Source organism: Pithys albifrons, chromosome 11, assembly GCF_047495875.1.
Source record: "Pithys albifrons albifrons isolate INPA30051 chromosome 11, PitAlb_v1, whole genome shotgun sequence".
In the NCBI taxonomy this organism is placed as follows: domain Eukaryota; kingdom Metazoa; phylum Chordata; class Aves; order Passeriformes; family Thamnophilidae; genus Pithys; species Pithys albifrons.
In genome coordinates, this window is record NC_092468.1 from 3,123,766 (window position 1) to 3,145,740 (window position 21,975).

The following is a 21,975-nucleotide window of genomic DNA, read 5'->3' on the forward strand; positions in this document are numbered from 1 at the left end:
GGGGTCGGGGCCGCCGTAGCCATGGCAACGGTGCGGGAGCGGCCTGGCCTGGGGAGGAGGAGGAAGAGAGAGAAGAGGGAGAAGGAGGAAAAGAAGGAGAAGAAGCGCCGTCCTGGGCGGCCCTGCCGCCGCCCGAGGTGAGGGGAGGGGGCGAGAGTACAGGAGAGACACGGAGTGCCGGGAGCGGGTCCAGCTGCGGACATGCTGAAGGGTCTGGAGCGTCTCTGTGAGCAGGAAGGGCTGAGGGAGCTGGGGCTGTTCAGCCTCCAGAGCAGACACTGAGAGGGACCCCCCGTGTCTGGCAGTGCCTGCAGGGAGGGGGCAGAGCACGGACCAGGCTCTGCTCGGGGGGCCCAGCGATGGCACAGGAGGAATGGGCAGGAACTGATGCCCAGGAAGCTCCACCTGGACAGGAGGAAGAACTTTCCTGTGCAGTGACCGAGCACTGAACGGAGACCAGAGAGGGTGTGGAGTCTCCTCACTGGGGAATATCCAGAGCCCTCTGGACACAACCCTGTGCTCAGGGATGGCCCTGCTGAAGCAGGAGGAGGGACCAGGTGACCCTCTGTGTCCCTTCCCGACCCTCTGTGTCCCTGACCCTCTGTGTCCCTGACCCTCTGTGTCCCTTCCCTGACCCTCTGTGTGTCCCTTCCCTTCCCCTCTCTGTCCCCTCCCTGACCCTCTGTGTCCCTTCCCGACCCTCTGTGTGTGTCCCTTCCCTGACCCCCTGTGTCCCTTCCTGACCCCCTGTGTCCCTTCCTGACCCCCTGTGTCCCCTTCCTGACCCCCTGTGTCCCCTCCCTGACCCTCTGTGTCCCCTCCCTGCCCCTCTGTGTGTCCCCTCCCTCACCTTCTGTGTCCCTCCCTGACCCTCTGTGTCCCTGACCCTCTGTGTCCCTGACCCTCTGTGTCCCTGACCCTCTGTGTCCCTTCCCTGACCCTCTGTGTCCCTTCCCTGACCCTCTGTGTCCCTTCCCTGACCCTCTGTGTCCCTCCCTGACCCTCTGTGTCCCTTCCCTGACCCTCTGTGTCCCTTCCTGACCCTCTGTGTCCCTCACCCTCTGTGTCCCTCACCCTCTGTGTCCCTCACCCTCTGTGTCCCTCACCCTCTGTGTCCCTCACCCTCTGTGTCCCTCCCTTCCCCTCTGTGTCCCCTCCCTGACCCGTCTGGGGTTCGATGTGAGGCGGGACGGGAGGGCCCGGCCCGGCCCCGCCGCCTTCGCTCTCCCTTCCCCGGCCACTCCTGCAGCCTCAAAGCGGCTTTTTCATGGCAAAAGCGGCGCCGTCAAACGCCCCGCGGGTCCCAAGAGGAGCCGCGCTGTTCGTGCCTCTCCTCCTCGCAGAATCACAGACGGGTTTGGGTTGGAAGGAACCGCAAAGCTCATTTCGTTCCCACCCCCTGGGCAGGGACACCTCCCACTGTCCCAGGGTGCTCCAAGCCCCGTCCAGCCTGGCCTGGAACACTCCCAGGGTGGTTGATCTCCACTATTTAGCACATTACTGCAAATTCAAACTCTTTCCTACGTGGCTTTTAGCAAAGGAGGAAGAATTTTCAACTCTACTTCAAAGCAGCTTTTGAAGATTAATGTATTTTTTCTCTCTTTGGAGACAATACACTGATTTTTTGGGGGTGTAATTTGTACCTTCCCCTCACTGCAGTCTGTGGGGCAGCCTGAGCTCTCCTCCACATTTGGCATATTTTCAGTTTTTTAAAACCAAAATAAAAGCAACACGAAGAATCACAGAATGGATTGAGTTGGAAAAGACCTCCGAGATCATCGAGTCCAACCCTTGGTCCAACTCCAGTCCCTTTACCAGATCATGGCACTCAGTGCCACGGCCAAGCTCAGTTGAAAAACCTCCAGGGATGGGGAATCCACCCCCTCTCTGGGCAGCCCATTCCAATGCCTGAGCACTCTCTCTGCAAGGAATTTCTTTCTGCTCTCCAACTTCAATTTCCCCTGGCAGAGCTTGAGCCCATCGTGCCCCCTTGTCCTATTGCTGAGTGCCTGGGAGAAGAGACCAACCCCCACCTGGCCAGAACTTCCCTTCAGGCAGTTCCAGACAGTGCTGAGGTCACCTCTGAGCCTCCTCTTCTCCAGGCTGAACACCCCCAGCTCCCTCAGCCTCTCCCCACAGCACTTGTGCTCCAGTCCCTTCTCCTCAGTTGGGTTGGAAGAGACCTCTGAGATCACCAAGTCCAACCCTTGATCCAACCCCACTGGGATCACCAGCCCAGGGCACGTAGTGCCCTGGGCTGGTGATCACAGTAGGGTTGGATCAAGACATGGTGGATTCTCACTCAGTGCCTCATCTATAGAATCACAGACTCATAGAATCAGTTGGGTTGGAAAAGGCCTCTGAGATCACCAAGTCCAACCCTTGATCCAACTACGTGCCCTGGGCTGGTGATCACAGTGGGGTTGGATCAAGACATGGTGGATTCTCACTCAGTGCCTCATCTATAGAATCACAGACTCATAGAATCAGTTGGGTTGGAAAAGCCCTCTGAGATCATCAAGTCCAACCCTTGGTCCAATTCCAGTCCCTTTACCAGATCATGGCACTCAGTGCCACGGCCAAGCTCATGCACTCAGTGCTGCACACTGAGCTGGGAAACAGGATCTGCAGCAGATTTGGATCTTTTAAGTCACCTCTAATTTAATTTCATAATTCATTTCATTAATTTTTGTCCAAAAAGGGGGTGGAGCCAAGGCCAGAGCTAATGCTGAGAAGTTTCCAAGAGCATTTGGGGACAAATGTGATCAGGCAGAAAAGAGAAGTTGCTGCAGCTGCCAGTCAGGCTGATGTTCCCCCTCTCCTGTTGCAAGACCAAACACTTCAGAGAAAAGGGAAAAGGATAATTAGGGATTAACTCCATAACCTCCTCCATGTAGCAGCTGACTGAGGCACTGGAACTGGAGAGTTCAGTTGTCCTCACTTTAAAATGAAACATCTCCACTCCTTTAAATGAATTCACATTTTCATTGTCACCTAAAAAGGAGTTTCATTATTTTGGGTTTTCATTTCTGACTCTGTTCTCTTTCCTTGTCCCATCTGTCCCAGGTGACAGATCTGGTGCTGTGTGAGGTCACTCTGAAGCTTCAGAAAGCAAACAGTGACTGGGTACCCTGCTCTTAAAGGCCTAAAAAAGAGGGGAGTCCTGGTATTAGATCCATGGACACTGTGGATGCAAGGCTGTGCCTTACCACATGAAATCAGAGCTGTGGTGTCCCCAGCTCTGTGACAGAAACAGGGACAAGGGGATTGCTCCCTGTGAGGGTGGGCAGGCCCTGGCACAGGTTGGGCAGAGAAGCTGTGGCTGCCCCTGGATCCCTGGAAGTGTCCAAGGCCAGGTTGGACAGGGCTTGGAGCAACCTGGGACGGCAGAAGGTGTCCCTGCTGATGGCAGGAGATGGAACTGTGTGAGCTTTAAGGTCCCTTCCAACCCAAACCAGTCTGTGATTCCGTGATTTTGCTGAACCTGTCACTCTACTCCTGCCATAAAGCCCAGCACTGAGACACACTCACACTGTGTTTCCCTTTTCCCTGTTTCCCAGTGAGGTTCCCCATTGCTGAGGACTCTGCCGAGGCCCCAGCCAGCCCCAGGACCAGGATGGCTTTCACTGCCCAGAAGTGTGGGGTCTGCTTCCAGCCCCCATCCATCGTGCTCATCTACAGGGACCACGGCCAGGACAAGACTCGCCGGCGCGTCATGCCCGTCCGCAGCTTCTCCAGGTTCTCAGGTGAGGTGCATCCATTCCCCTGCAGCACCCCCAGGTCCCCTCCAGACACAGAGGGAACTCACTGGTGACAGCATTGTTAGTAACCCCTGAGCAGCCTCTTACCAGGGCTGTTTGGAGGTGACATCTCTCTGAGGAGCCCAAGGCCCCTTCTCAACCTGAGTCTCCAAAGTCTGGAGCATTTGGAGAGACACCCTTGGGAGGGACTGGGAGAAGATCTGTCTGTGGGAAGAGCTTTGCTTGCAGCTCTGAGTCCTGGTGGTGGTTTCTGTCTCCAGATTGCAGCGTGGCCGCCGAGCAGCTGAAGAACAACCCTCGGCACAAGGTGTACCTGGAAGGGGTCTCGCTGCGGCAGCTCCGGAAACTCTACAGTTTGCTGAGAGGTCATCTGGGAGGAGAGAGCCTGGCTGAGAGCTTGGAGAAGTTCCAGCAGGAAGAGCCCATTGACCTGGAGGAGGATATGAACAAACTAGATGACAAGGAGCTAGCCAAGAGGAAGAGCATCATGGATGAGCTCTTCGAAAAGAACAGGAAGAAGAAGGATGACCCTGACTTTGTCTATGACATTGAGGTGGAGTTCCCACAGGATGAGCAGCTGGAGTCCTGTGGCTGGGACGTGGAGTCAGATGAGGAAATCTGATCCCAGACAGGGGTGTCTTGCATGGGCAGCTCAGAGACAAACCTCACTGCCCCAGCAGACACAGCAATGTCAGAGTGCTGTCTGGCCACACAGAACTGATGCGTGTTGGACCCAGAGAACCTGAGGTGCCACAGCAATCCCAGGCATAAGGGAGCTTTGTTTAAGAAGCCAGACTTGATGAAATGGAAACTGGGCAGCTGAAACTGCTGGGTGGTTTTTAGTCTTTTCCTACATAAAATAACTTTAAATTATTTAATCTTCAGATTTTTTACATTTTCAGTCAGCTTTGGCTGAAGTGTTAAATATTCATGTCCTGAAAGCTGGATGGCACAAGTAGGGTGTTTCTTATTGCCTGCTAGGCAATCAGTCTTTCTGGAGAAATCAACACTGCACTGAGGGTATTACTCTCACATTTCCTGAGAAATGCTTAAATCTCCAGTTTTAGCACAGAGAAATATAAATCTTTAAGAAAAGGAGTATCTAGAAAATGGATTAGTCTTGAAAGCACTTTTGAAAACACAGTGATTTCAAACTGCTGCAGTGGGGTGTTGGTTCCTTACACTGCTGGATGGTGCTTTCTCTTAAGTGTTCAGTTCTGGGAGAATGTCCTTAAGGTATCCAAAAAAAATAGAGTGGTAGAAGGTCAAAGGCTGGGAGTGGTTCTAGAGTAAAACAACACCTTTACTCATCCCACTGAAGCTTTCATTCCCAGGGTCTACCTCAGCTGGTCTGTACTAGCCAAAACCTGCTCTCCTGCAAGAACTGGAGGACTAAGTTCAGGATTTTTTAGGAAACTGCACAGCTCCTGAAGCTTCCTGGGTTTTGGCTTTCCAAACCCGGGTGGCTGTGAGGGCTGTGGGTGGGCCTTCACCCCAAGCTGAGTGACCTCAGCAAGCTGCTGCCTGAGGAACTAAGAGGAGCTGTAAGTGGTCTCCCAGACCAGTTCCTGCCTTCCTTCTTGCAACCACAAACTAATTAAAACATGTTAAATTTATCAGTAAGACATCTGGCAGCACAGGAGCTGGGGCTGGAGGAGCTCTCCTCCTACACACCAACGGGATGGAGTCACTGCTGTGCAATACTGGAATGGGCCTCAGTGAAACCACAGAGCTTGGCCATCACTGCAGAGGAGGAGGGAGCTCCCCTTGGCCAAGGGGGCCTTCAGGTAGAAACAGAAGCTGGTGCCTCACTTGCCAAAATTAAAAGAATCTGAACCCTGACTGAGCTCTCCCAAGACCAGAAGGGCTGTGTGGGGATCTGGCACAGACCTTGCCTCAAAAACTGCAGCAGAGCAGCAGAGGAAGATCTCCCCCTCAGGTGGCAGGGCCCACAGGGACCTCTCCTGCACAGCCAGCCTGCATCCAGCTCCATCCTGGCTGGGCTCAGAGGACCTGCCTGCCCCCCTGCCCTGGGCATGGCCCTCCTCGCCACTGGGGGCTGCAGGAGGCCCAGCCAGTGCCAGGCTGAGGGGGCAGATCATGTCCCTGCACCTGCACCTGCCTGTCCCTCCAGCCCACTCCAGACCTTCAGGATGGTCCTCCCAGTTTGGGCTCATCTGTGAACTGGACACAAAGGTGCTCCACAGCCTTCTTTAGATCATGGACAAAGATGAAAGGAACGATGCCAAACCAGCCCCTGGTGTTTCCTCACCAGCCTCCTTCCAACCTCTACCCTGTGTGCTTCATCTTCCAACTGATCCTTACCTGCCCACCCATCCAGACTGTGACATCTCCACATGGATGAACGTTGAGGGGCAGTGGCCTCAGCCATGCTGACACTGAGGTGAGTGGCACCACCACTTTCCCTTTGCCTACAGATCCACCCATTCCATCCTGACAGGAAAGCAGGTTGGGCAGGCACAAGTTACCCCTGGCCAGCCATGCTCACTGCTCCCAACCACGCTCCAAACAAAGGATACTCCATGGGTTCCCCAACATGAAGGTGACTGCCCTGGTGCTCCCTGGAATGTCCTTTTGTCCATTACTGAAGTTGGGTGGGACACTTGGGGTCTCCAGTCACCGAGGGCCTTCCCTATCACCATGACCTTGCCAAGATGGTGAGAGCACCTTTGTAAAGGTGTCCACCACTCTGAAAGTGCAGTCTCCTCTTGCTGCCCTGACGTCCCATGCACATCCCAGCTCCAGGTGAGCCTCAGCTTTCCAGACACATGATAGGGGAGTGTTGAGTATCCCCCACACTGGCTCAAGAACCCCCACTTTTTGTCTGTGTCTGGGGCAGTGCCAGGTGCCCAGGTTCCTCCCTGTGTGTGCTCCCACAGCTGCACCCCACATCCCTCTGCCAAAAGGAGAAGCTGTGGGGGGGAAGCAAACACATCCACCCCCCGAGGCCAGCCCTGACACCCACAGCAAGGGAAAACCCCCCAGGGATTGGGGTACCCACTCACCCTGCTGGGGGAGACACGGGAATGCTGCCTGGGGACAGCACAGGGAGGTATTGATAGGTCACTGCTGTCCCCCAGGGGTGCAGCTTACGGGCAAAAGAAGGGCTGAAAGAGGCTGAGGGATTCCCCAGCTGGGGCCTGGTTTGGTTTTGGCTGGTTCAGTCTAAAATAGGGCCAGAAAGCAGCAGTTTCTGACCCGGGGCTGACAGCTGGTCCCCAGAGCCCTGGCCATGCTCGGCACAGCAGGGTCTGACCTGCACCACTTCCCAGCCCAGCACATCCACTGGCCACACCAGACTCACTGGTGACCCCAGTCCCTGCTCCCACACCTGTGCTGGAAGCGACTGGGGAGGGGCTGTCCTGCTCCCACACCTGTGCTGGGAGGGGCTGGAGAGGGGCTGTCCTGCTCCCACACCTGTGCTGGGACGGGATGCCCTGCTCCTGCTCCCACACCTGTGCTGGGAGGGGCTGCCCTGCTCCTGCTCCCACACCTGTGCTGGGAGGGGCTGCCCTGCTCCTGCTCCCACACCTGTGCTGAGAGGGGCTGTCCTGCTCCTGCTCCCACACCTGTGCTGGGAGGGGCTGCCCTGCTCCTGCTCCCACACCTGTGCTGAGAGGGGCTGTCCTGCTCCCACACCTGTGCTGGGATGGGCTGGGGAGGGGCTACCCTGCTCCTGCTCCCACACCTGTGCTGGGAGGGGCTGGAGAGGGGCTGTCCTGCTCCCACACCTGTGCTGGGCAGCCCTTGCCCTGCTCCCTCACCTGTGCTGGGAGGGGCTGCCCTGCTCCCACACCTGTGCTGGGAGGGGCTTGTCCTGCTCCCACACCTGTGCTGGGATGGGCTTGGCCTGCTCCCACACCTGTGCTGGGATGGGATGCCCTGCTCCTGCTCCCACACCTGTGCTGGGAGGGGCTGTCCTGCTCCCACACCTGTGCTGGGATGGGATGCCCTGCTCCTGCTCCCACACCTGCCCTGCTCCCACTGCCTGCACCGCCCCAGCATACTCCGGCCCCACGACAGCCTTGGGCACCTCCCTCCAGCCCCTCCCAGGACAACTCCCGGGGGCTGCATTCCTTGACACACCCCACACCACCCCGCTGAGCCCACCCACACCGGCATCCCCACACCGGCATTCCTGCGCCCTTCCCCGCGCCCCTCGATCCCATTTAAACGTGTTTCACTGGAAAACCCCAGCAGTGCCAGGGAATAAAGCCCCTCCGGTTCTCAGCAGGGCTTTTGAGTGAGCACAAACCACCATCACTTCTTTGCCCCACAGTGACTCTCCGAGGAACAGGGCGGCACTTCCCCAGGTGGCACTGCTGCCCTGGGAGGGACGGTGTGAGCCTCGAGCCGAGCTGGGGGGAGGAAACCCCCCACACCCGGGGAGCGGGGCACCCACAGCGAGGGGGAAGGACTTCTCTGACTTCCTTTGCATGTTTAATACAGCACTGCTTGAGGAAATTAAGTGGATGATAAAACATCACCAGGGATATAATTTACTCTCCTGCCTTTCAATCAGTATTTCACATCGTTGCAACTTGGGCTGGTTTTGATGGACTTTTTTCACCCAGGACTGTGACTTAGATAAGAAACAACCCCAAAAATGTGTCTTTGAGCCCTGCTGACAACACCTGCCTTATCAGCACAGGCACAGGGTGCACACCCAGGGCTGCCTGCGGGTTTGGCAGTGCTGGCAAGAGCACTGTGGGAGGCTGTGGCTACGGAGACCCTTCTCTGCAGCACCCACGGGGGATGTTTGCTCCAGCCCAGGCACTTCGTGGAGGCTGTTTGCAGATCTGGAGGATGTTTTGAGTTAACTGCAGGTGGAAATAAATAAAAGGAACTATCTGAAGGGGGGCAGGGGGAACAGCACTGGGGAAAATGGTCACAGAATCCCAGAGTGATTTGAGTTGGAAGGGACCTTAAAAAAACATCCAGTTCCACCCCCTGCCATAGGCAGGGACACCTTCCACTGTCCCAGGTTGCTCCAAGCCCTGTCCAGCCTGGCCTTGGACACTTCCAGGGATGGGGCAGCCACAGCTTCTCTGCCCAGCCTGTTCCTTCAGCCAAGAGGTGTTTGATGTCGTGTGTGCTCAGCTCTCGCCAACACCAGCTGGACTTTCTGCTGAAGACGCGTCCCCTGAGGATTCCCAGGCTCCAGCACCAGACACAGCCCTGCACCCTTTGGGTACCACTAGGGCTGGAAGAGCAGCTCTCCCAGCACCCCATGCCCTCCATCCATCCAGTCTTCACCTCACCCACCTTGAAGGGGTTATCACCTGCAATCCTGTCAGCGGCCAACCACCCACTCATATTCACCATTCCCGAGCCCTTCCTCTTCCTCCTCCTCCTCCTCCTCAGCCATCAGTAAGGGCTGGAAACCCCACACCGGCTTTTCAGCATTTTCAGCAGCTTCTCCTTGAGCATGAGGAAGACCACAGCGAAGGCCACCAGGAGCGTGAGGCAGGTGGGCAGAGCCAGCACGAGGTAGAGCAGCGCCAGGTCGGCGTTGTGCCAGCGGCAGCTGTGCCGGACGGGCTCTGGCAGCGCGCCGGGGCTGAGCACGCGGGGGCCGTGGCGACAGGTCACCTCCCGCCCGTCGGGGACGCGCAGCCCCTCCACGCGCTGCAGGGCGTCCCACCAGCCCAGCGTGCAGCAGTTGTAGGGGTTGCGGCTGAGGTAGAGCTCCCGCAGGCTCCTGCCCAGGGGTGCCCGCGCCACGCCCGCCGGCAGCGCTGCCAGGCAGTTGTGCCGCAGGTCCAGGCTGTGCAGCTCCAGGGCATCCAGCGAGGCGGGGAACGCCGTCAAGGAATTCCCCGAGAGGTCCAAGCGCAAGAGGCTGCTCAGGGAGGAGAAGTCCCCGGCGGCAGAGGAGAGGCTGGTGTTCCGCAGGGACAGCACCTGCAGCGTCGGGGCGAGGTCCTGCAGCCACCCCAGACCATGGGACAGCGCCTGGCAGTTGTCAGAGAGGTCCAGATGTGCCAGCGGCGTCCCCTGGAAGGGGCGGCCATCCAGCCCCCGCAGACCACACCCCGCCAAGGAGAGGTGGGTCAAGGTCGCCACACCCCTGATGTCCACGCAGGGGGGACTCTCCACCTCACCTGCAACATCTGGCTGGGGACAGAGGTCAATCTGGTTGTGGCTGAGGTCCACGGTAGTGATCTTCCTGGTGTGGGTGAAAAGCCCAGGAGGCAGCGCCCGCAGCCCGTTGGCACTGACGTTGAAGAGCTGCAGGTTGGGCAGGATGTCCCCAACACCCAGTTCTGCCCCCAGCTCCACCAGCCGGTTCTGGCTGAGGTCCAGCTCAGCCAGCATGGCTAAAGAGTCCTTCTCCAGCAGGTGGAACGCCTCTAGGCAGTTCTGATTGAGCTTCAGGTGGGTCAGGGAGGGCATCTGGGCCAGGAAACCCTCTGGCAGGCCCCAGACCTGGTTCTGGCTCATGTCCAGGAGGCGCAGGGAAGAGAGGTTGCTGTAGCAGAGCTCATCCCAGAGCCTGACCGTCGTGATGTTGGTGGAGTTGCCATCAACAATGAGGAACTGCACGGTGACATTGGCCAGGGATGTGCCGTTGGGGAGGTGCTGGTAGAAGCTCATCCTGTTGTCCTGCAGCAGCAAGGAATGCAGCTTGTTCTGCCGGGGAAGCACGGGGAAGAACAGCAGGCGGTTGTGGGACAGGTCCAGCACCTCCAGCTCAAAGGGGTCATCGCTTTCCAGGGCCAGAAACCACTCAATGATGTTGTTGCTGACGTTGAGCACCCTGAGCTGGGTGAGCCCGAACCCCACCAGACACGGGAGGTAGTTGTAAGCTATGTTGAGCCTCTGCAGCCTCTGCAGCCCTTCAAAAGCTCTGTCAATCTCAAAGATGTAGTTCTTCTCCAGGTTCAGCTCCAGCAGCTGCGTCAGGTTGGTAAAGGTGGATGAGTCCAGTCTCATGATGACATTCCTGGCCACGGACAGGGACTCCAAGGAAGACAGGTTCCGGAGTAAAAGTGACACCATGTCCTCAGTGAGGCGGTTTCCAGCTAGGTCCAGTGTCCTCAGGGCTTGCAGAGCAGAGAGAGCAGCTGCTGTCAGTGAGTAGTTGGTGAAGAGGAGGTTGTCTGCCAAGGAGAGCTCCTGGAGGCCTTGGCTGCTGAGGAAGGCACCGGGCTCGATGAGCTGCAGCCGGTTCCTGGTCAAACTGAGATGGCAGAGCTGGATGTATGGGAGCAGAGAGGCATTGGTCAGGACCTGGATAGTGTTGTCATCGAGCAACAGCTCCTCCGTATCGCCTTGAAGATTTCCTGGGATGGAGCTCAGCCATCTCCCAGTGCAGTCCATGGTGCTCTGCACCTAAAGCAAGAGAAGGGCCTTTAACACCACTAGAAGGATCTGTAACACCACTCTGAGAGGCAGGAGATGAGGAGGAAGAAGTTTGGGGAGCAGACTGAGGATGGAGGAGGTGGCTTTATGTTTAGAGCCTTGTCACCCCAGCCCACTCCAAGCCAGTAGCTGGGATGGGGAAGGTCTGGAGGTCCTGGGCTTTGCCAGGCAGGACCAAGCAGTCAGAGGGGTGAGGGTTCACAGGAGAGGACTTACGAGCTCGCAGCCACCCAGATATGGTGCCCAGGTTGTGGCTGCCCTGCTTCCCCATCCCACTGCCAGGAGGAGCAGCAGCAGGGACAGACTGGGCAGCGGGGCCTCCATCTCAGCGGTGGCACTCCTGTGGAGAAGGGGACACAGGTGAGGAGGTCAGAAGCCGCAGATTGCTCACCCCAAAAGGCCCTGGGCCACCATGAGCTGTCTGTGGAGAAGGGGCAAAGGGCCTCAGCACAGAGCCCACCCACCCCAGCAGGAGCCCTCAGACTGAGTCTAGAGGGCAGGAGAGGAGCAGGGACAGGGGAGTGGCAGCTCAGTCCCTGCACAGGGCAGCACACATGGGAAAGGCACCATCAGAGCAGCACAGCTGCTCGTGAAGGCCACTGAACTGCATCCCCTGAGCAGAGGTGTCCCCCTGGCAGGGCTCATGTCCCCCCTCTTGGCACCAAGTTCTCCCCCAGGGGACACCGATCCAGCCCCCACCGAGTCCCCCCCAGCACCCCTCCCTGCTGGGGGCCCTCCCAGGGAATCAGAGGGTCCCCAGCACAACCTGCCCCATGACTGACTTGGTGGGACTGGAGCTGATGGCATTTGCATCTGGGGAAAAGCTGAAACTCAGGCAAATGAGCAGCGAGCGAGGGCTCTGCGAGGCCTCGGCACACGGCGCCTTCAGCACTGCCACTGCTTGGAGGAGAAACGGGGGGTTATTTGGGGCAGCCAGAGCCCCACAGCACAGGGGAGCAGGACACATCCTGGGCTCTGTCCTGCCCTGGGACACCTACAAGTGTTGAGCTGGTGCCTTATCAAAGCAGGAGTTATTAATCTGGGGGGCATGGAGAGGAAGCCCCCCCTTCCCTGGGCTGCAGCTGATGCACAGCCCCTTTTGCCCTCCCGAGCCCTTGGTCTCCAGCAGTGCTTCATCCCCAGCAGAGTGGCAGGAGAGGGACCCTGCTGTGTCCTCACTGCACCCAAAACTGACCAGCTTTGGCTCTGACTCCTGACCACCTCTGCAGAAACTCCACTTTCCTTCAGCCAGCCCAGCCTTTCTTGGCCTCTCTTAACATCAGAAGCACTTTCATGCTCCTGCTCCTCCCTGGAGCTGCAGGGATGGCACCTGCCCAGCCAGGAGGGCAGGCAGCAGCCTGGGCAGGAAACCCCTGCCCGCAGCCCCACACCAGAGCCCACATTCAAGAGCTCTTGGAGCGCCCAGGGTGCTCCCCACGGTTCACACCAGCCCCAGCACCAGCCCACACAGCCACAGCTCTTCAGGCATGGGCACACCACCACCACAGAGCCCCAGGATGGCAGGAAGGGCTCCCCAAAACCCCCCACCACAGGTCTCAGGGGTGGCACTCACCAGGTAGGGCGGCGCGCAGGGTTTGGCACAGTCCATCCTGCAGCCAGCGGGTGCTTGGGGGGCTCCTGGTGCCAGGGCTGGGGGTGCCCCCCGGGTGTGGGTCCCACCCACCTTCTCCCCAGCACCAATATAGCCTTTGCGGAAGGAGCAACGGAAACTGCAGTCACATGGAGGGCGAGAGCGCGGCCGAGCTGCGCACACAGCTCAGCACTCCCAGCACGGGTCATGCACTCACACAGCGCCCTGGCGAGGAGGAACCTCGGGGGGCCGGGCAGGGAGCCAGGGGGTGCCAAGGGGAACCAGCCCTGCCTGTGCTGCTGCTCCAGGGGCAAGCCTGGCGTTGGGACTGCCCTGCACAGCTCCAGCAGCAGAACCTCTGCTCGGGTTTGGGGCCGCAGAGGTACTGCCTGAGGGTTCTGGTTGGCTGAGCCACACCACCAGTCCTGCTGGGGGGAGAAATGCCACCACCCTGCATGGCACCTGTTCCCATTGTGTCCCTGCAGACCCCGTTTGCCTCCAGTGCCCAGCACAGGGGCTTTGACAGAAGCGAGGGATGCACATCCCACAGTGGAAGAAGAAGGTGCTGCATTTCCTGTTGTCTCCCAGGCCAAGGTTGGATTTGTCCCATATAGTGAGTCCCTGCTTTGGGACACTCATGCCCAGCCTCTCACATTACCTAGTGTGGTTTGGGATGCTCAGATCACCTGCCCCAGACCTTTGGGTCTCCTGGGGCTGCTCAGGATTTGGGCAAACCCAGCACACAGGTCAGACCCATCAGGATGCAGAGACCTCCCAAGTGCTGATCCATATGTGAAAGTCAGCAGAAATGGCTTTTCCCACAGCTCCCAAGAAGGTCCACATTTCCAAGGCCATGTGAGCAGGGAGGGCCCCTTCCTCCTCACCCCCATCTCCTGCTTTCCATCTCCCCATCCCATGTCTCCCCTCTCCCAGAGTCCTCACACATCCCTAAGTCCCCAGGCCCACCCACTGAAGAGGAAAACACTTTGCCTGGATGTAGCCGGGAAGGGTTCAAAACTATGGAGAAGGGATCCAGCCCTGCAGCAGGACCCTCTCCAGTGGGATCAGCAGGTTCTGCCCTGCAGCATCCATGCCCCACATGCCATGTGCTCCATGGCACCAGTGGGATATTCTGCAGAGTTAGGAGGTGAACTGTGTTCCTGTGGCACACCAAGGGGCAGCTCAGCTGGGACCCCCACACCACGTGGCCCCCAGACTCCTGCAGCCAGCACAAATGTCCAGAGAGGTAATTTTTTGGCCTTCCCCACAGATTTAATTTCTTCTCTGGGAGGAGGCTGAGCTCTCCCATGTCACTCACAAAAAAAAGCCCTGTGGTTTCATTTCCTCCATTTTCAAGGAAGTTGGACGTATAAAAATCAAGAAGGAGAAGAGAGAAGCGAACAGAAGTGACAGAAACTCTCAGCAGGGCATAATTCCCATGGCACTGCTCAAGGGCACACGAAGGGCTGAGCCAATGACTGCAAATCCTCATCCCCAACCCTGCCTGGCCCACACCAAACCCCTCACCTCGTGCTTGGAGGTGTGGGAACTGTAAAACCTGAGAATCTTCAGCTGTGACCATATTCCAGTCTACTGGAGGCTTCTGGAAGGCCTGGTGAGATTCCTCCTTGTGATGCCACCAAACAAGGTGATGCCTCGAGGGTCAAATCAGCTTCCTCCTGCAGCCCAGCAGGAGCTGGGAGAGACAACAACCTGCTCCATGCCCAGCCCAGCACCAACCCAGTGTAACCCTTTCCCCAGCAGTGAGGGCACCGTGGGATGGGACAGTCCCCACCCCACCCAGCCAGGTTTCACCCCCCAGCTGTCCCCACCAACAGCCCCACCCCAGGGCTCTGTGCTGGGCCAGTTTGGCAGCAGCACTTGCACTTCACACCTTCCCCACATCCTGCAGCCAAATGGTGCTGAAAGTGTCCCCTCCTTTTCCTCCCAAGCAGCATCACAGACACCCCCAGCCCTCCCACTGGATGTGTGATCTGAGGGGGTTAATTTATTCTTTAATGTGTCAGCACAGTGAAGGGACAGGGACTGAGGTGGCAGGAGCTGCTGCTCTGACCAGCTCTGCTCAGGAAGCCCCAATCCAACTCAATGGCACAGGTGGATTAAACTGAAGGAGGTTCAGCTTCTTGGAGCTTCATCCACAAGGGCAGCTGCAATTCCTGCAGCTGTAGGAAAGGCCTGGGAATCCCCATATGGTTTTACACCCAGTGAACTTCCTCCATTCCTCTCACCTCCTCTTCCTCCAAACCATCTTTTCCCCTTAACAACCCTCAAATTGTGACAACCCAAGACAAAAGCTGTGACAAGAGAACAGGCCCCTGGAATGCTGCACAGCACAGGACCCTCGGGAAAGGAGGAACTGCAGCAGGAAAACAGCAGCCCCACTGCACCTGCAGGAAATGTGGTTTATTCCAGAGTGGGAGCACCAGGAGAAGGGTCACTCAGGGTTCACACAGCCTCGGTGAGGGGGGAAGAGTGAAACAGAAATGTTTCTCCATGGGCTTCCTCCACTCCTGCTGGGATGGAGAACTGGAGGGAATTAAACAAGTGGTTCTGCAAGGGATGGTGGTGCAAAGCATCATTAATTTAATTTAGTTTATTTAATCACCTGCCCTGGATTAAATAAGGAAAGCTCCAGGTCTGCTGTATCCCAGGAGCTGCAGGTAGCTGTAGTTGCCTCTAATTTAAGATGAACTGTGAACATAAAAAAGAAAACAAATTATTTGTTACACAGGCAAAAGGGAAAAGCTAAAATGGCCAGCTTGAAGCCTGAACTACAGCTCTGGAATTTCTTCTGGCTTCATTTCTCAGTGGAAATCCACCCAGTTTACCCCCAGGGTGTGCCCCATCCCAGGATGGCACAGGTGCATCCCTGCATAGGAGCAGGGGGGTCCCACAGCCCGGCGTGGCAGCGGGACTGGAGCTCTGCAGGAAGCTCCTCTCAGGGCAGTTTGTGCAGAGGAAGCCAAGGGCCAACACTCAGCAATTTATAATCAGCTTCAAAATCTTCCTCCTCGGCTGTAGCCAAACCCCTTCCCTGCTGCTTTCCCTGCCCACGCTCGGGTGTCACCCAAGGACAGCACTGGCATCAGTCACTGACACTCCAGGCTCTGCCTTGGCAGCCACTCGTGTGCCTGGGAGCTCCCAGAGCCCCAGCACTGCCCCAGGCTGCCTCCCCCACCCCACCCCACCCCACCCCACCCCAGTGCTGCTCCCCTCCCACCGCTGCCCACGCTCCTGGCTCTCTCCTGCCCTGCAATCACACATTTCAGCCATAGCCAAGCTCAGCTTTGCTCCCCCATTTCACAGAATCCCAGAATGGTTTGGGTTGGAAGGAACCTTAAATCCCCTCCAGTCCCACCCCCTGCCACGGGCAGAGACATCTTCCACCAGCCCAGGTTGCTCCAAGCCCCATCCAGCCTGGCCTTGGACACTCCCAGGGAAGGGGCAGCCACAGCCTCTCTGGGCGACCTGTGCCAGGGCCTGCCCACCCTCACAGGGAACAATTTCTTCCATATATTTCCAGCTGTCAGGAATCTCCTACCCCCTGCCAGGTTCTCCGATGTGAGGAGGGGTTCAGAGAATACTTTTCTGAATGCAGAATTAGTTCTGGGTTGTTCTGAGTGCAGCACTGGACTTGCTGATCCGCCTGTGCAGCACTGCACTGGCTGCTGACTCCTGCAGAACAGAGGCTGGGAGGAAAGGAAGGGAATAACCCCCCAGGCTGACCCTGTGCAATGAGCCCACAGGGATCCATGCCAGTCCCAGCACAAACCTGGTGAAATGAGGCCACTGGGCTTGGACAACATTTGAGATCAAAGACCTGAGCACCACGGCAGGATTAGGATAGAGGATCCCACCTTTGACCCTTCAGTCTCTAAAGGTTGCTGTGTGAGACTCGGAAGGAAGGGAGAACAGGTCCTGGTGGAAAGCCAACCCACGTTCCTGAGAGCACAGGGAAGGGCAGAGGGAGCCGGTCAGCGGCTCAGCCACAGCCCCTTCCCGGCCCTTGTGCCCGGGCCAGGCTTTGCCCAGGCTTCCTTCCCACGCCCGCGGTCACTGCTCTTCCTCCTGGGGCTGTAGATGAGGAGGAAGCGGCGCAGGGAGGGCAGAGCCGCACTGGGCTGTTCCCTGCCCGCCCGCCCGCGTGGCCGCCGCACCCCGCCCTGCCCCGCCGCGCCCGCGGGGTCATCCCGGGCATCCCGCGCACCCAGCGTATGCAGCGCATCCCGCACACCCAGCGTATGCAGCGCACCCCACGCATCCCGCGCACCCAGTGCATGCAGCGCACCCCGCGCATCCCGCGCACCCAGCGTATGCAGCGCACCCCGCGCATCCCGCGCACCCAGCGTATGCAGCGCACCCCGCGCATCCCGCGCACCCAGCGTATGCAGCGCACCCAGCGCATCCTGCGCACCCCGCGCATCTCGCGCACCCAGTGCAGCCCGCGCAACCAGCGCAGCCCGCGCAACCAGCAGAGCAAACGCATCCTGCGCACCCCGCGCATCCCACGCACCCGGCGTATCCCACGCACCCAGTTCAGCCAGCGCATCCCGCGCTCCCGGCGCACCCAGCGCAGCCCGTGCAGCCAGCGCCCACTGCGTATCCAGCGCAGCCCGCGCGCATCCTGCGCACCCAGCGCATCCCGCGCGCATCCTGCGCACCAGTTCAGCCAGCGCATCCCGCGCACCCGGCGCACCCCCAGCAGCCCGCGCACCCCGCGCAGCCCGTGCAGCCAGGGCACCCGGCGCACCCTGCGTATCCAGCGCAGCCCGCGCAACCAGCGCACACAGCACACCCAGTGCATTCCACGCACCCCGCGCACTCCGCGCACCCAGAGCGCACCCAGCGCCTTGGTGCCGAGGCAGAGGTGCGCCCCGGAGAGCGGGACAGCACCCAGAGCACACGGGCTGAAGGGCAGAGGGGCACTGGGAGGCACTGGATGCGCTGGATGCGCCGGATGCGTGGGATGCGCTGGCTGAACTGGGTGCGCGGGGTGCGTATCAAGCGCTGGATGCTGGAACAGCGCAGCCTCGTGTTTCTGCAGCAACTGGAAGCCAAGAGCATCCATCCCTTGTGTTCTGAGACAGGCAGGATACCCTCGAGAGACGTATCTGTGGCAGAAGCAAGAGCCCGAAGCTGGGCAAGACCACTGACCTTATTCCCTGAGAAGCTGTGGCTGCCCCAGCCCTGGGAGTGTCCAAGGCCAGGCTGGACAGGGCTTGGAGCAACCTGGGCTGGTGGGAGGTGTCCCTGCCCATGGTAGGGGTGGAATGAGATGAGCTTTCAGGTCCCTTCCAACCGAAACCATTCTGGGATTCTGTGATTTTTCCTCCCACAACTCCTCAAGAGCTGCAAAGCCCCAAACCAAGTTGCTTTTGCTACATCTGAAAGAGTTGTCCAAGCTTTTGCCATAGGATTGCCAAATGTGGATAAATTGACCTCATTTTTGTACTGCACAATAAAATAAACTGTTGAAAACAGTAGAACCCCTTGACCCATCTACTCCAGCACATTCACCAAAGCTTTCAACCGTAGAATCTTGGAATAGTTTGGGTTAGAAGGGACCTTTAAAGCCCATCTAGTCCCACCCCCTGCCATGGGCAGGGACATCTCCCACCAGCCCAGGTTGCTCCAAGCCCTGTCCAACCTGGCCTTGGACACTCCCAGGGATGGGGCAGCCACAGCTTCTCTGGGCAACCTGTGCCAGGGCCTGCCCACCCTCACAGGGAACAGTTTCTTCCCAATATCTGATCTAAACCTCATCTCTGTCAGTTTTTAGCCTAAAACTCTTGGAACTGGAGGCTGTAAGTCACCAGAAGAAGGTTTGGACAAGTCACTGCTGGTGACATCATTCAGCAATGCAAATTGTAGCACGAAAAACTACTCCCATCTGCAGCCCCACACAGGCCCTTCCTGCTGCCTTTCTGCTTCTGAGAGAAGTGAGTAATTCTGTCAAGAACGTGGAGGGAAGTGAAACTCTCTCAGCTCTGCAGAGCTGAGCATATCCCACCCAGCTTGCCCTTCTAGCCAGAAGGGCCAACATCTCTGCAAGGTGGCCTGATCCCACAGGCAGCTCTCCTGGGAGCAAACTGACACTCCACAGTCTCCTTCTCCCAGGTTGTAGCCATGGGGCTGAGCATCCCTCCTTTCTAGCATGCCTGGGGGACAAGGAAAAGCCTGACTGTGGGGTGTGGGATTGGAGCACCCTGCTGCACTCAGGACATATCCCTTGGTCTCACATAAAGCAGCAAAACTGACAGGATATAAGTTCCTGTGGGGTTTGGGGAACAATCTGTAGCACGAGGGTGACATCATTGCTGTATCCAAAGCCCCATCCCTGAAGCTGCAGGTGGGGGAGACTCAAAGCAGTTTCACCTCTTAACCTGGAGTGCTGGAGAGCACAGCAGTGCAGGAGGGGGGAGGTTCAGCCAGACACGGGGATCAATACACTGATCCTGCCCTCCTGCCCTCCACTTTCCTGCCAGGAAGAGCAGCTGATGCTGCCAGGAAACACGAGCCACATCCCAGGTGGACACCTCAAACCACCTGGTTTCCACCCTGCACACTCTCCTGAGTCCCACTAATGTTCCAATTCCACTCCAGTTCTGCTCATGTCAATTATTTTTTTTCCAGGAAGAGATAAAATCAGATGCTGAAACTGCAATAAAACCTCTTGGCTGCTTCCAAAGGAGGATCCCCCCCTCCAGCTCTGCTCCTGCACCAGACCCTGGGGAAGAGCTCAGGTGTGTCCTCTGTCCCCTGAGCACAGAAAAAAACAAACAAAAAGCCAACAGAAACCCCCAAAGGGTGATCTGGAAGTGGCAGAGGCTGAGCACCCTGATCTGATGGAACTGGATGAGCTTTAAGGTCCCTCCCAACCCAAACCAGTCAGTGATTCCATGAAAACCTTGAACCACTGCAGTATTTGGAATATGATACAAAAGGCCAACACCCACCTCCTTTTACTGGCAGGTTTGTCCAGCACTTTATAAAGTCACAGATTGGGGGGTGGCAGAGTTTACTCTCTCAAATTGCTGTTAGAAAGTGATGGGACAAGGCAGAGTTCTCCTAAGCACAGGATTCAAAAGACAAAACAAGTCAAGCTCAAACCACTCCTGCCAGTGTGGGCATGGAGGGAAAATCCATTCAATTCCTGACCTGGCAGAATTGCAGAAGAACAAACAACACTCATAACATACAACCAGTTTTATTTTTAAATCCCTTTTCAGTAATTCTGATTTTTTTTCCAACTGAAATGGCATTTTTTAAAATAATTTTTTGTTGATATCACTATTTTCTTATCATAAATGCCTGAGAGGAAGAAAAACGAGTCTGGGAGAAAGTGGAACTTGAACAGCAACAGTGGCATTTTTTCTGAGCCTCTCAAATCCCTGTCAATCCTTTGAGGTGCTTTCAGAGCCTCAGCTCAGTCTGCTCCCACTACAAAGCATTTTCTAAAATGTAGATTATTTGCTCAGCCTAATTCCAGGGCCCAGGGTTCAAATAAAGGAGTGAATTTTAAAACAATTCCATGCCTGACATCCATTTCTGGGAAGGGTTTTTAGTTTGTTTTGGTTTTTGAGGAGGACAGGAAGCAGATGCTAAGGGAGGAGGTTCCACATTAATCATTTCTTTTGTACAACACTTGGGAAACTCCACAAGGTTCCCACAGTGCTGTAGCTTTGCCCTCTCGTGGGGAGGTGGGGGAGTTCCTTCAGGAGTCACACACCACCACCCAGCAGTGGGAAAAAAGCAGTTAAGGGACAAATCAGCAGCACTGCAGGAAAGTGTTTCAGTTCATTCACTGCTTCATTCATTTTTCTTTCAAATGATTCACACTGTGCTGTAAGGTGGGACACTGTCACTGTCACTTCTGGAATCAAACCAACCCCTTAAAAACCTGCTTTGTAAATTTAGCAAGGATCTCAGTGCAGGCTTCAATAATGCTGCTTTCTGCTACAGATTTCACTGCATATATAAGAAAGAAAAATTAAACCACTTATATATCTGAGCTATTTATAACATGTAAAGATTTAAGACTGAAACATCTGCATGGAAATACACGGGCTCAGGAATGACTGAGGGCTGGTCACCCCTCAAATACTTTGAGAAAATCAGTTCTGGATGATCAGGCTGAGCCTTATTTTAACTCATCACTGCTGTCATCATCCAGGGAAAATGGGAGAGGAGGGGAAAAAATAGAGGCAGGAGTAAAAAAAAAATAGAGGCAGCCATCTGGAAACACACCCCTGTGCTCAGGGAGCTGAGATGCAGATCAGACAGGAGCAGGGGGGAAGCTGGGTCCATCCCTGTTGGATTCCCAGGCAGGCAGGGAAGAGCAGCCACATCCAAGGAGCCCACACCACCAGGGCCATCTGCTCCTGCCTGGGCTGTCACCTGAAACATGGCCAGGAGGGACAGAACTCAGCAGTGTTTGCTGGGGAAGCACTCAGGGCTCTCAGAGATGCACACTCATTTTAAAGAGGGGAAAAAAACCACACTTTCCAGGAGATATCCCTGCCAGGGTGAGCTTCCTGTTCCACCTGGATTTATCAGTTCAGCCAGCACCACCTGAGAGGTCACACGAGGGCCTTTGGGCCACCAGGAGCTGCCACCAAGGCCCAGGATGGCCTCTGTCCCCAAACCAGTGGCCATACTGAGCTCCTCAGCATCTCAGAGGGGTGTGGTGGGGACAGGGGACCAACTGCTCAGCTCCCAGCTGATTTCACAGCACACTGAAATCACAAGAATTCTGAGTTTCATTCAAACAATAGACAAGATGCTCACTTACCCCAAAATCCTGGTGTCCTGCAGGATGACCTGTGAATTTGACTGATCTCTGTCTTGGGGGCTGTGAACAGGTGATGTTCTCCCTGACCAAAGCAGGGAAATCCCTTCTCAGAGCTGCAAAAATACCTCAAACAGCTGATCAGTCGACCCTGAAGTACCTCAGGCTACAGAGTGGCTCTGCCTTCTTGGCAAGCATCAAACCTCTCTGCTCCTGGAGGAGCTCACGGGGATGTTGGCCAAAATTTACTGCTTAAAAGCAGATTCTTGATGCAGAAAGTTTGGCAAGTCCCTCAGAGCTCACAACACAGTGCCCTGCTTTTCCCAGATGAAATATTGAACTTCCATGGGGAGAGTTCAGGGAACAGCAGGAAGGTGCCATGGGAAGGAGGCCCCTGGGTAGAGCAGCAATGACCACACCACCCCAGT

The 21,975-nt window shown here is 56.8% G+C and overlaps 2 protein-coding genes across 5 annotated transcripts; one reads left to right on the forward strand and one right to left on the reverse strand.

The window, feature by feature from the left end:
• Positions 1 to 51: 51 nt before the first annotated feature.
• CEP19 (centrosomal protein 19) lies at positions 52 to 4,634 on the forward strand. 2 transcript variants are annotated; one of them, XM_071565940.1, is made up of 3 exons: positions 52 to 137; positions 3,561 to 3,746; positions 4,022 to 4,634. In XM_071565940.1, exons 2-3 carry the CDS (start codon positions 3,617 to 3,619, stop codon positions 4,381 to 4,383), a joined length of 492 nt encoding a protein of 163 aa, XP_071422041.1. In that variant the 5' UTR covers positions 52 to 137; positions 3,561 to 3,616; the 3' UTR covers positions 4,384 to 4,634. The 2 variants fall into 2 exon arrangements, with proteins under 2 accessions (XP_071422041.1, XP_071422040.1); XM_071565939.1 differs by lacking the exon at positions 52 to 137 and adding an exon at positions 446 to 557.
• Positions 2,249 to 12,839, reverse strand: NRROS (negative regulator of reactive oxygen species). Of its 3 annotated transcripts, none has more exons than XR_011698715.1 (4): positions 11,930 to 12,008; positions 11,364 to 11,487; positions 9,048 to 11,117; positions 2,249 to 4,191 (listed from the first exon to the last, which is right to left on the reverse strand). XR_011698715.1 is itself a non-coding variant. In XM_071565936.1 (4 exons), the coding sequence occupies exons 3-4, from the start codon at positions 11,469 to 11,471 to the stop codon at positions 9,150 to 9,152; spliced, it is 2,076 nt and encodes a 691-aa protein (XP_071422037.1). In that variant the 5' UTR covers positions 11,472 to 11,487; positions 11,930 to 12,047; positions 12,721 to 12,839; the 3' UTR covers positions 7,295 to 9,149. The 3 variants fall into 3 exon arrangements, 2 of the variants coding, with proteins under 2 accessions (XP_071422037.1, XP_071422036.1); XM_071565936.1 differs by lacking the exon at positions 2,249 to 4,191 and adding an exon at positions 12,721 to 12,839 and having other exon boundaries at positions 7,295 to 11,117; positions 11,930 to 12,047; XM_071565935.1 differs by lacking the exons at positions 2,249 to 4,191; positions 11,930 to 12,008 and adding an exon at positions 12,721 to 12,796 and having other exon boundaries at positions 7,295 to 11,117.
• Positions 12,840 to 21,975: the final 9,136 nt, after the last annotated feature.

Coding starts and splice junctions, on each gene's coding strand:
- CEP19 (XM_071565939.1), top strand. CDS start 527: ATGGCCCTGCTGAAGCAGGAGGAGGGACCAG. Junction 558..3,560: donor GAAGCAGGAGGAGGGACCAG/GTGACCCTCTGT, acceptor CCTGTTTCCCAG/TGAGGTTCCCCATTGCTGAG. Junction 3,747..4,021: donor CAGCTTCTCCAGGTTCTCAG/GTGAGGTGCATC, acceptor TTCTGTCTCCAG/ATTGCAGCGTGGCCGCCGAG.
- NRROS (XM_071565936.1), bottom strand. CDS start 11,471: ATGGAGGCCCCGCTGCCCAGTCTGTCCCTGCTGCTGCTCCTCCTGGCA. Junction 11,118..11,363: donor ATCTGGGTGGCTGCGAGCTC/GTAAGTCCTCTC, acceptor CTCTTGCTTTAG/GTGCAGAGCACCATGGACTG.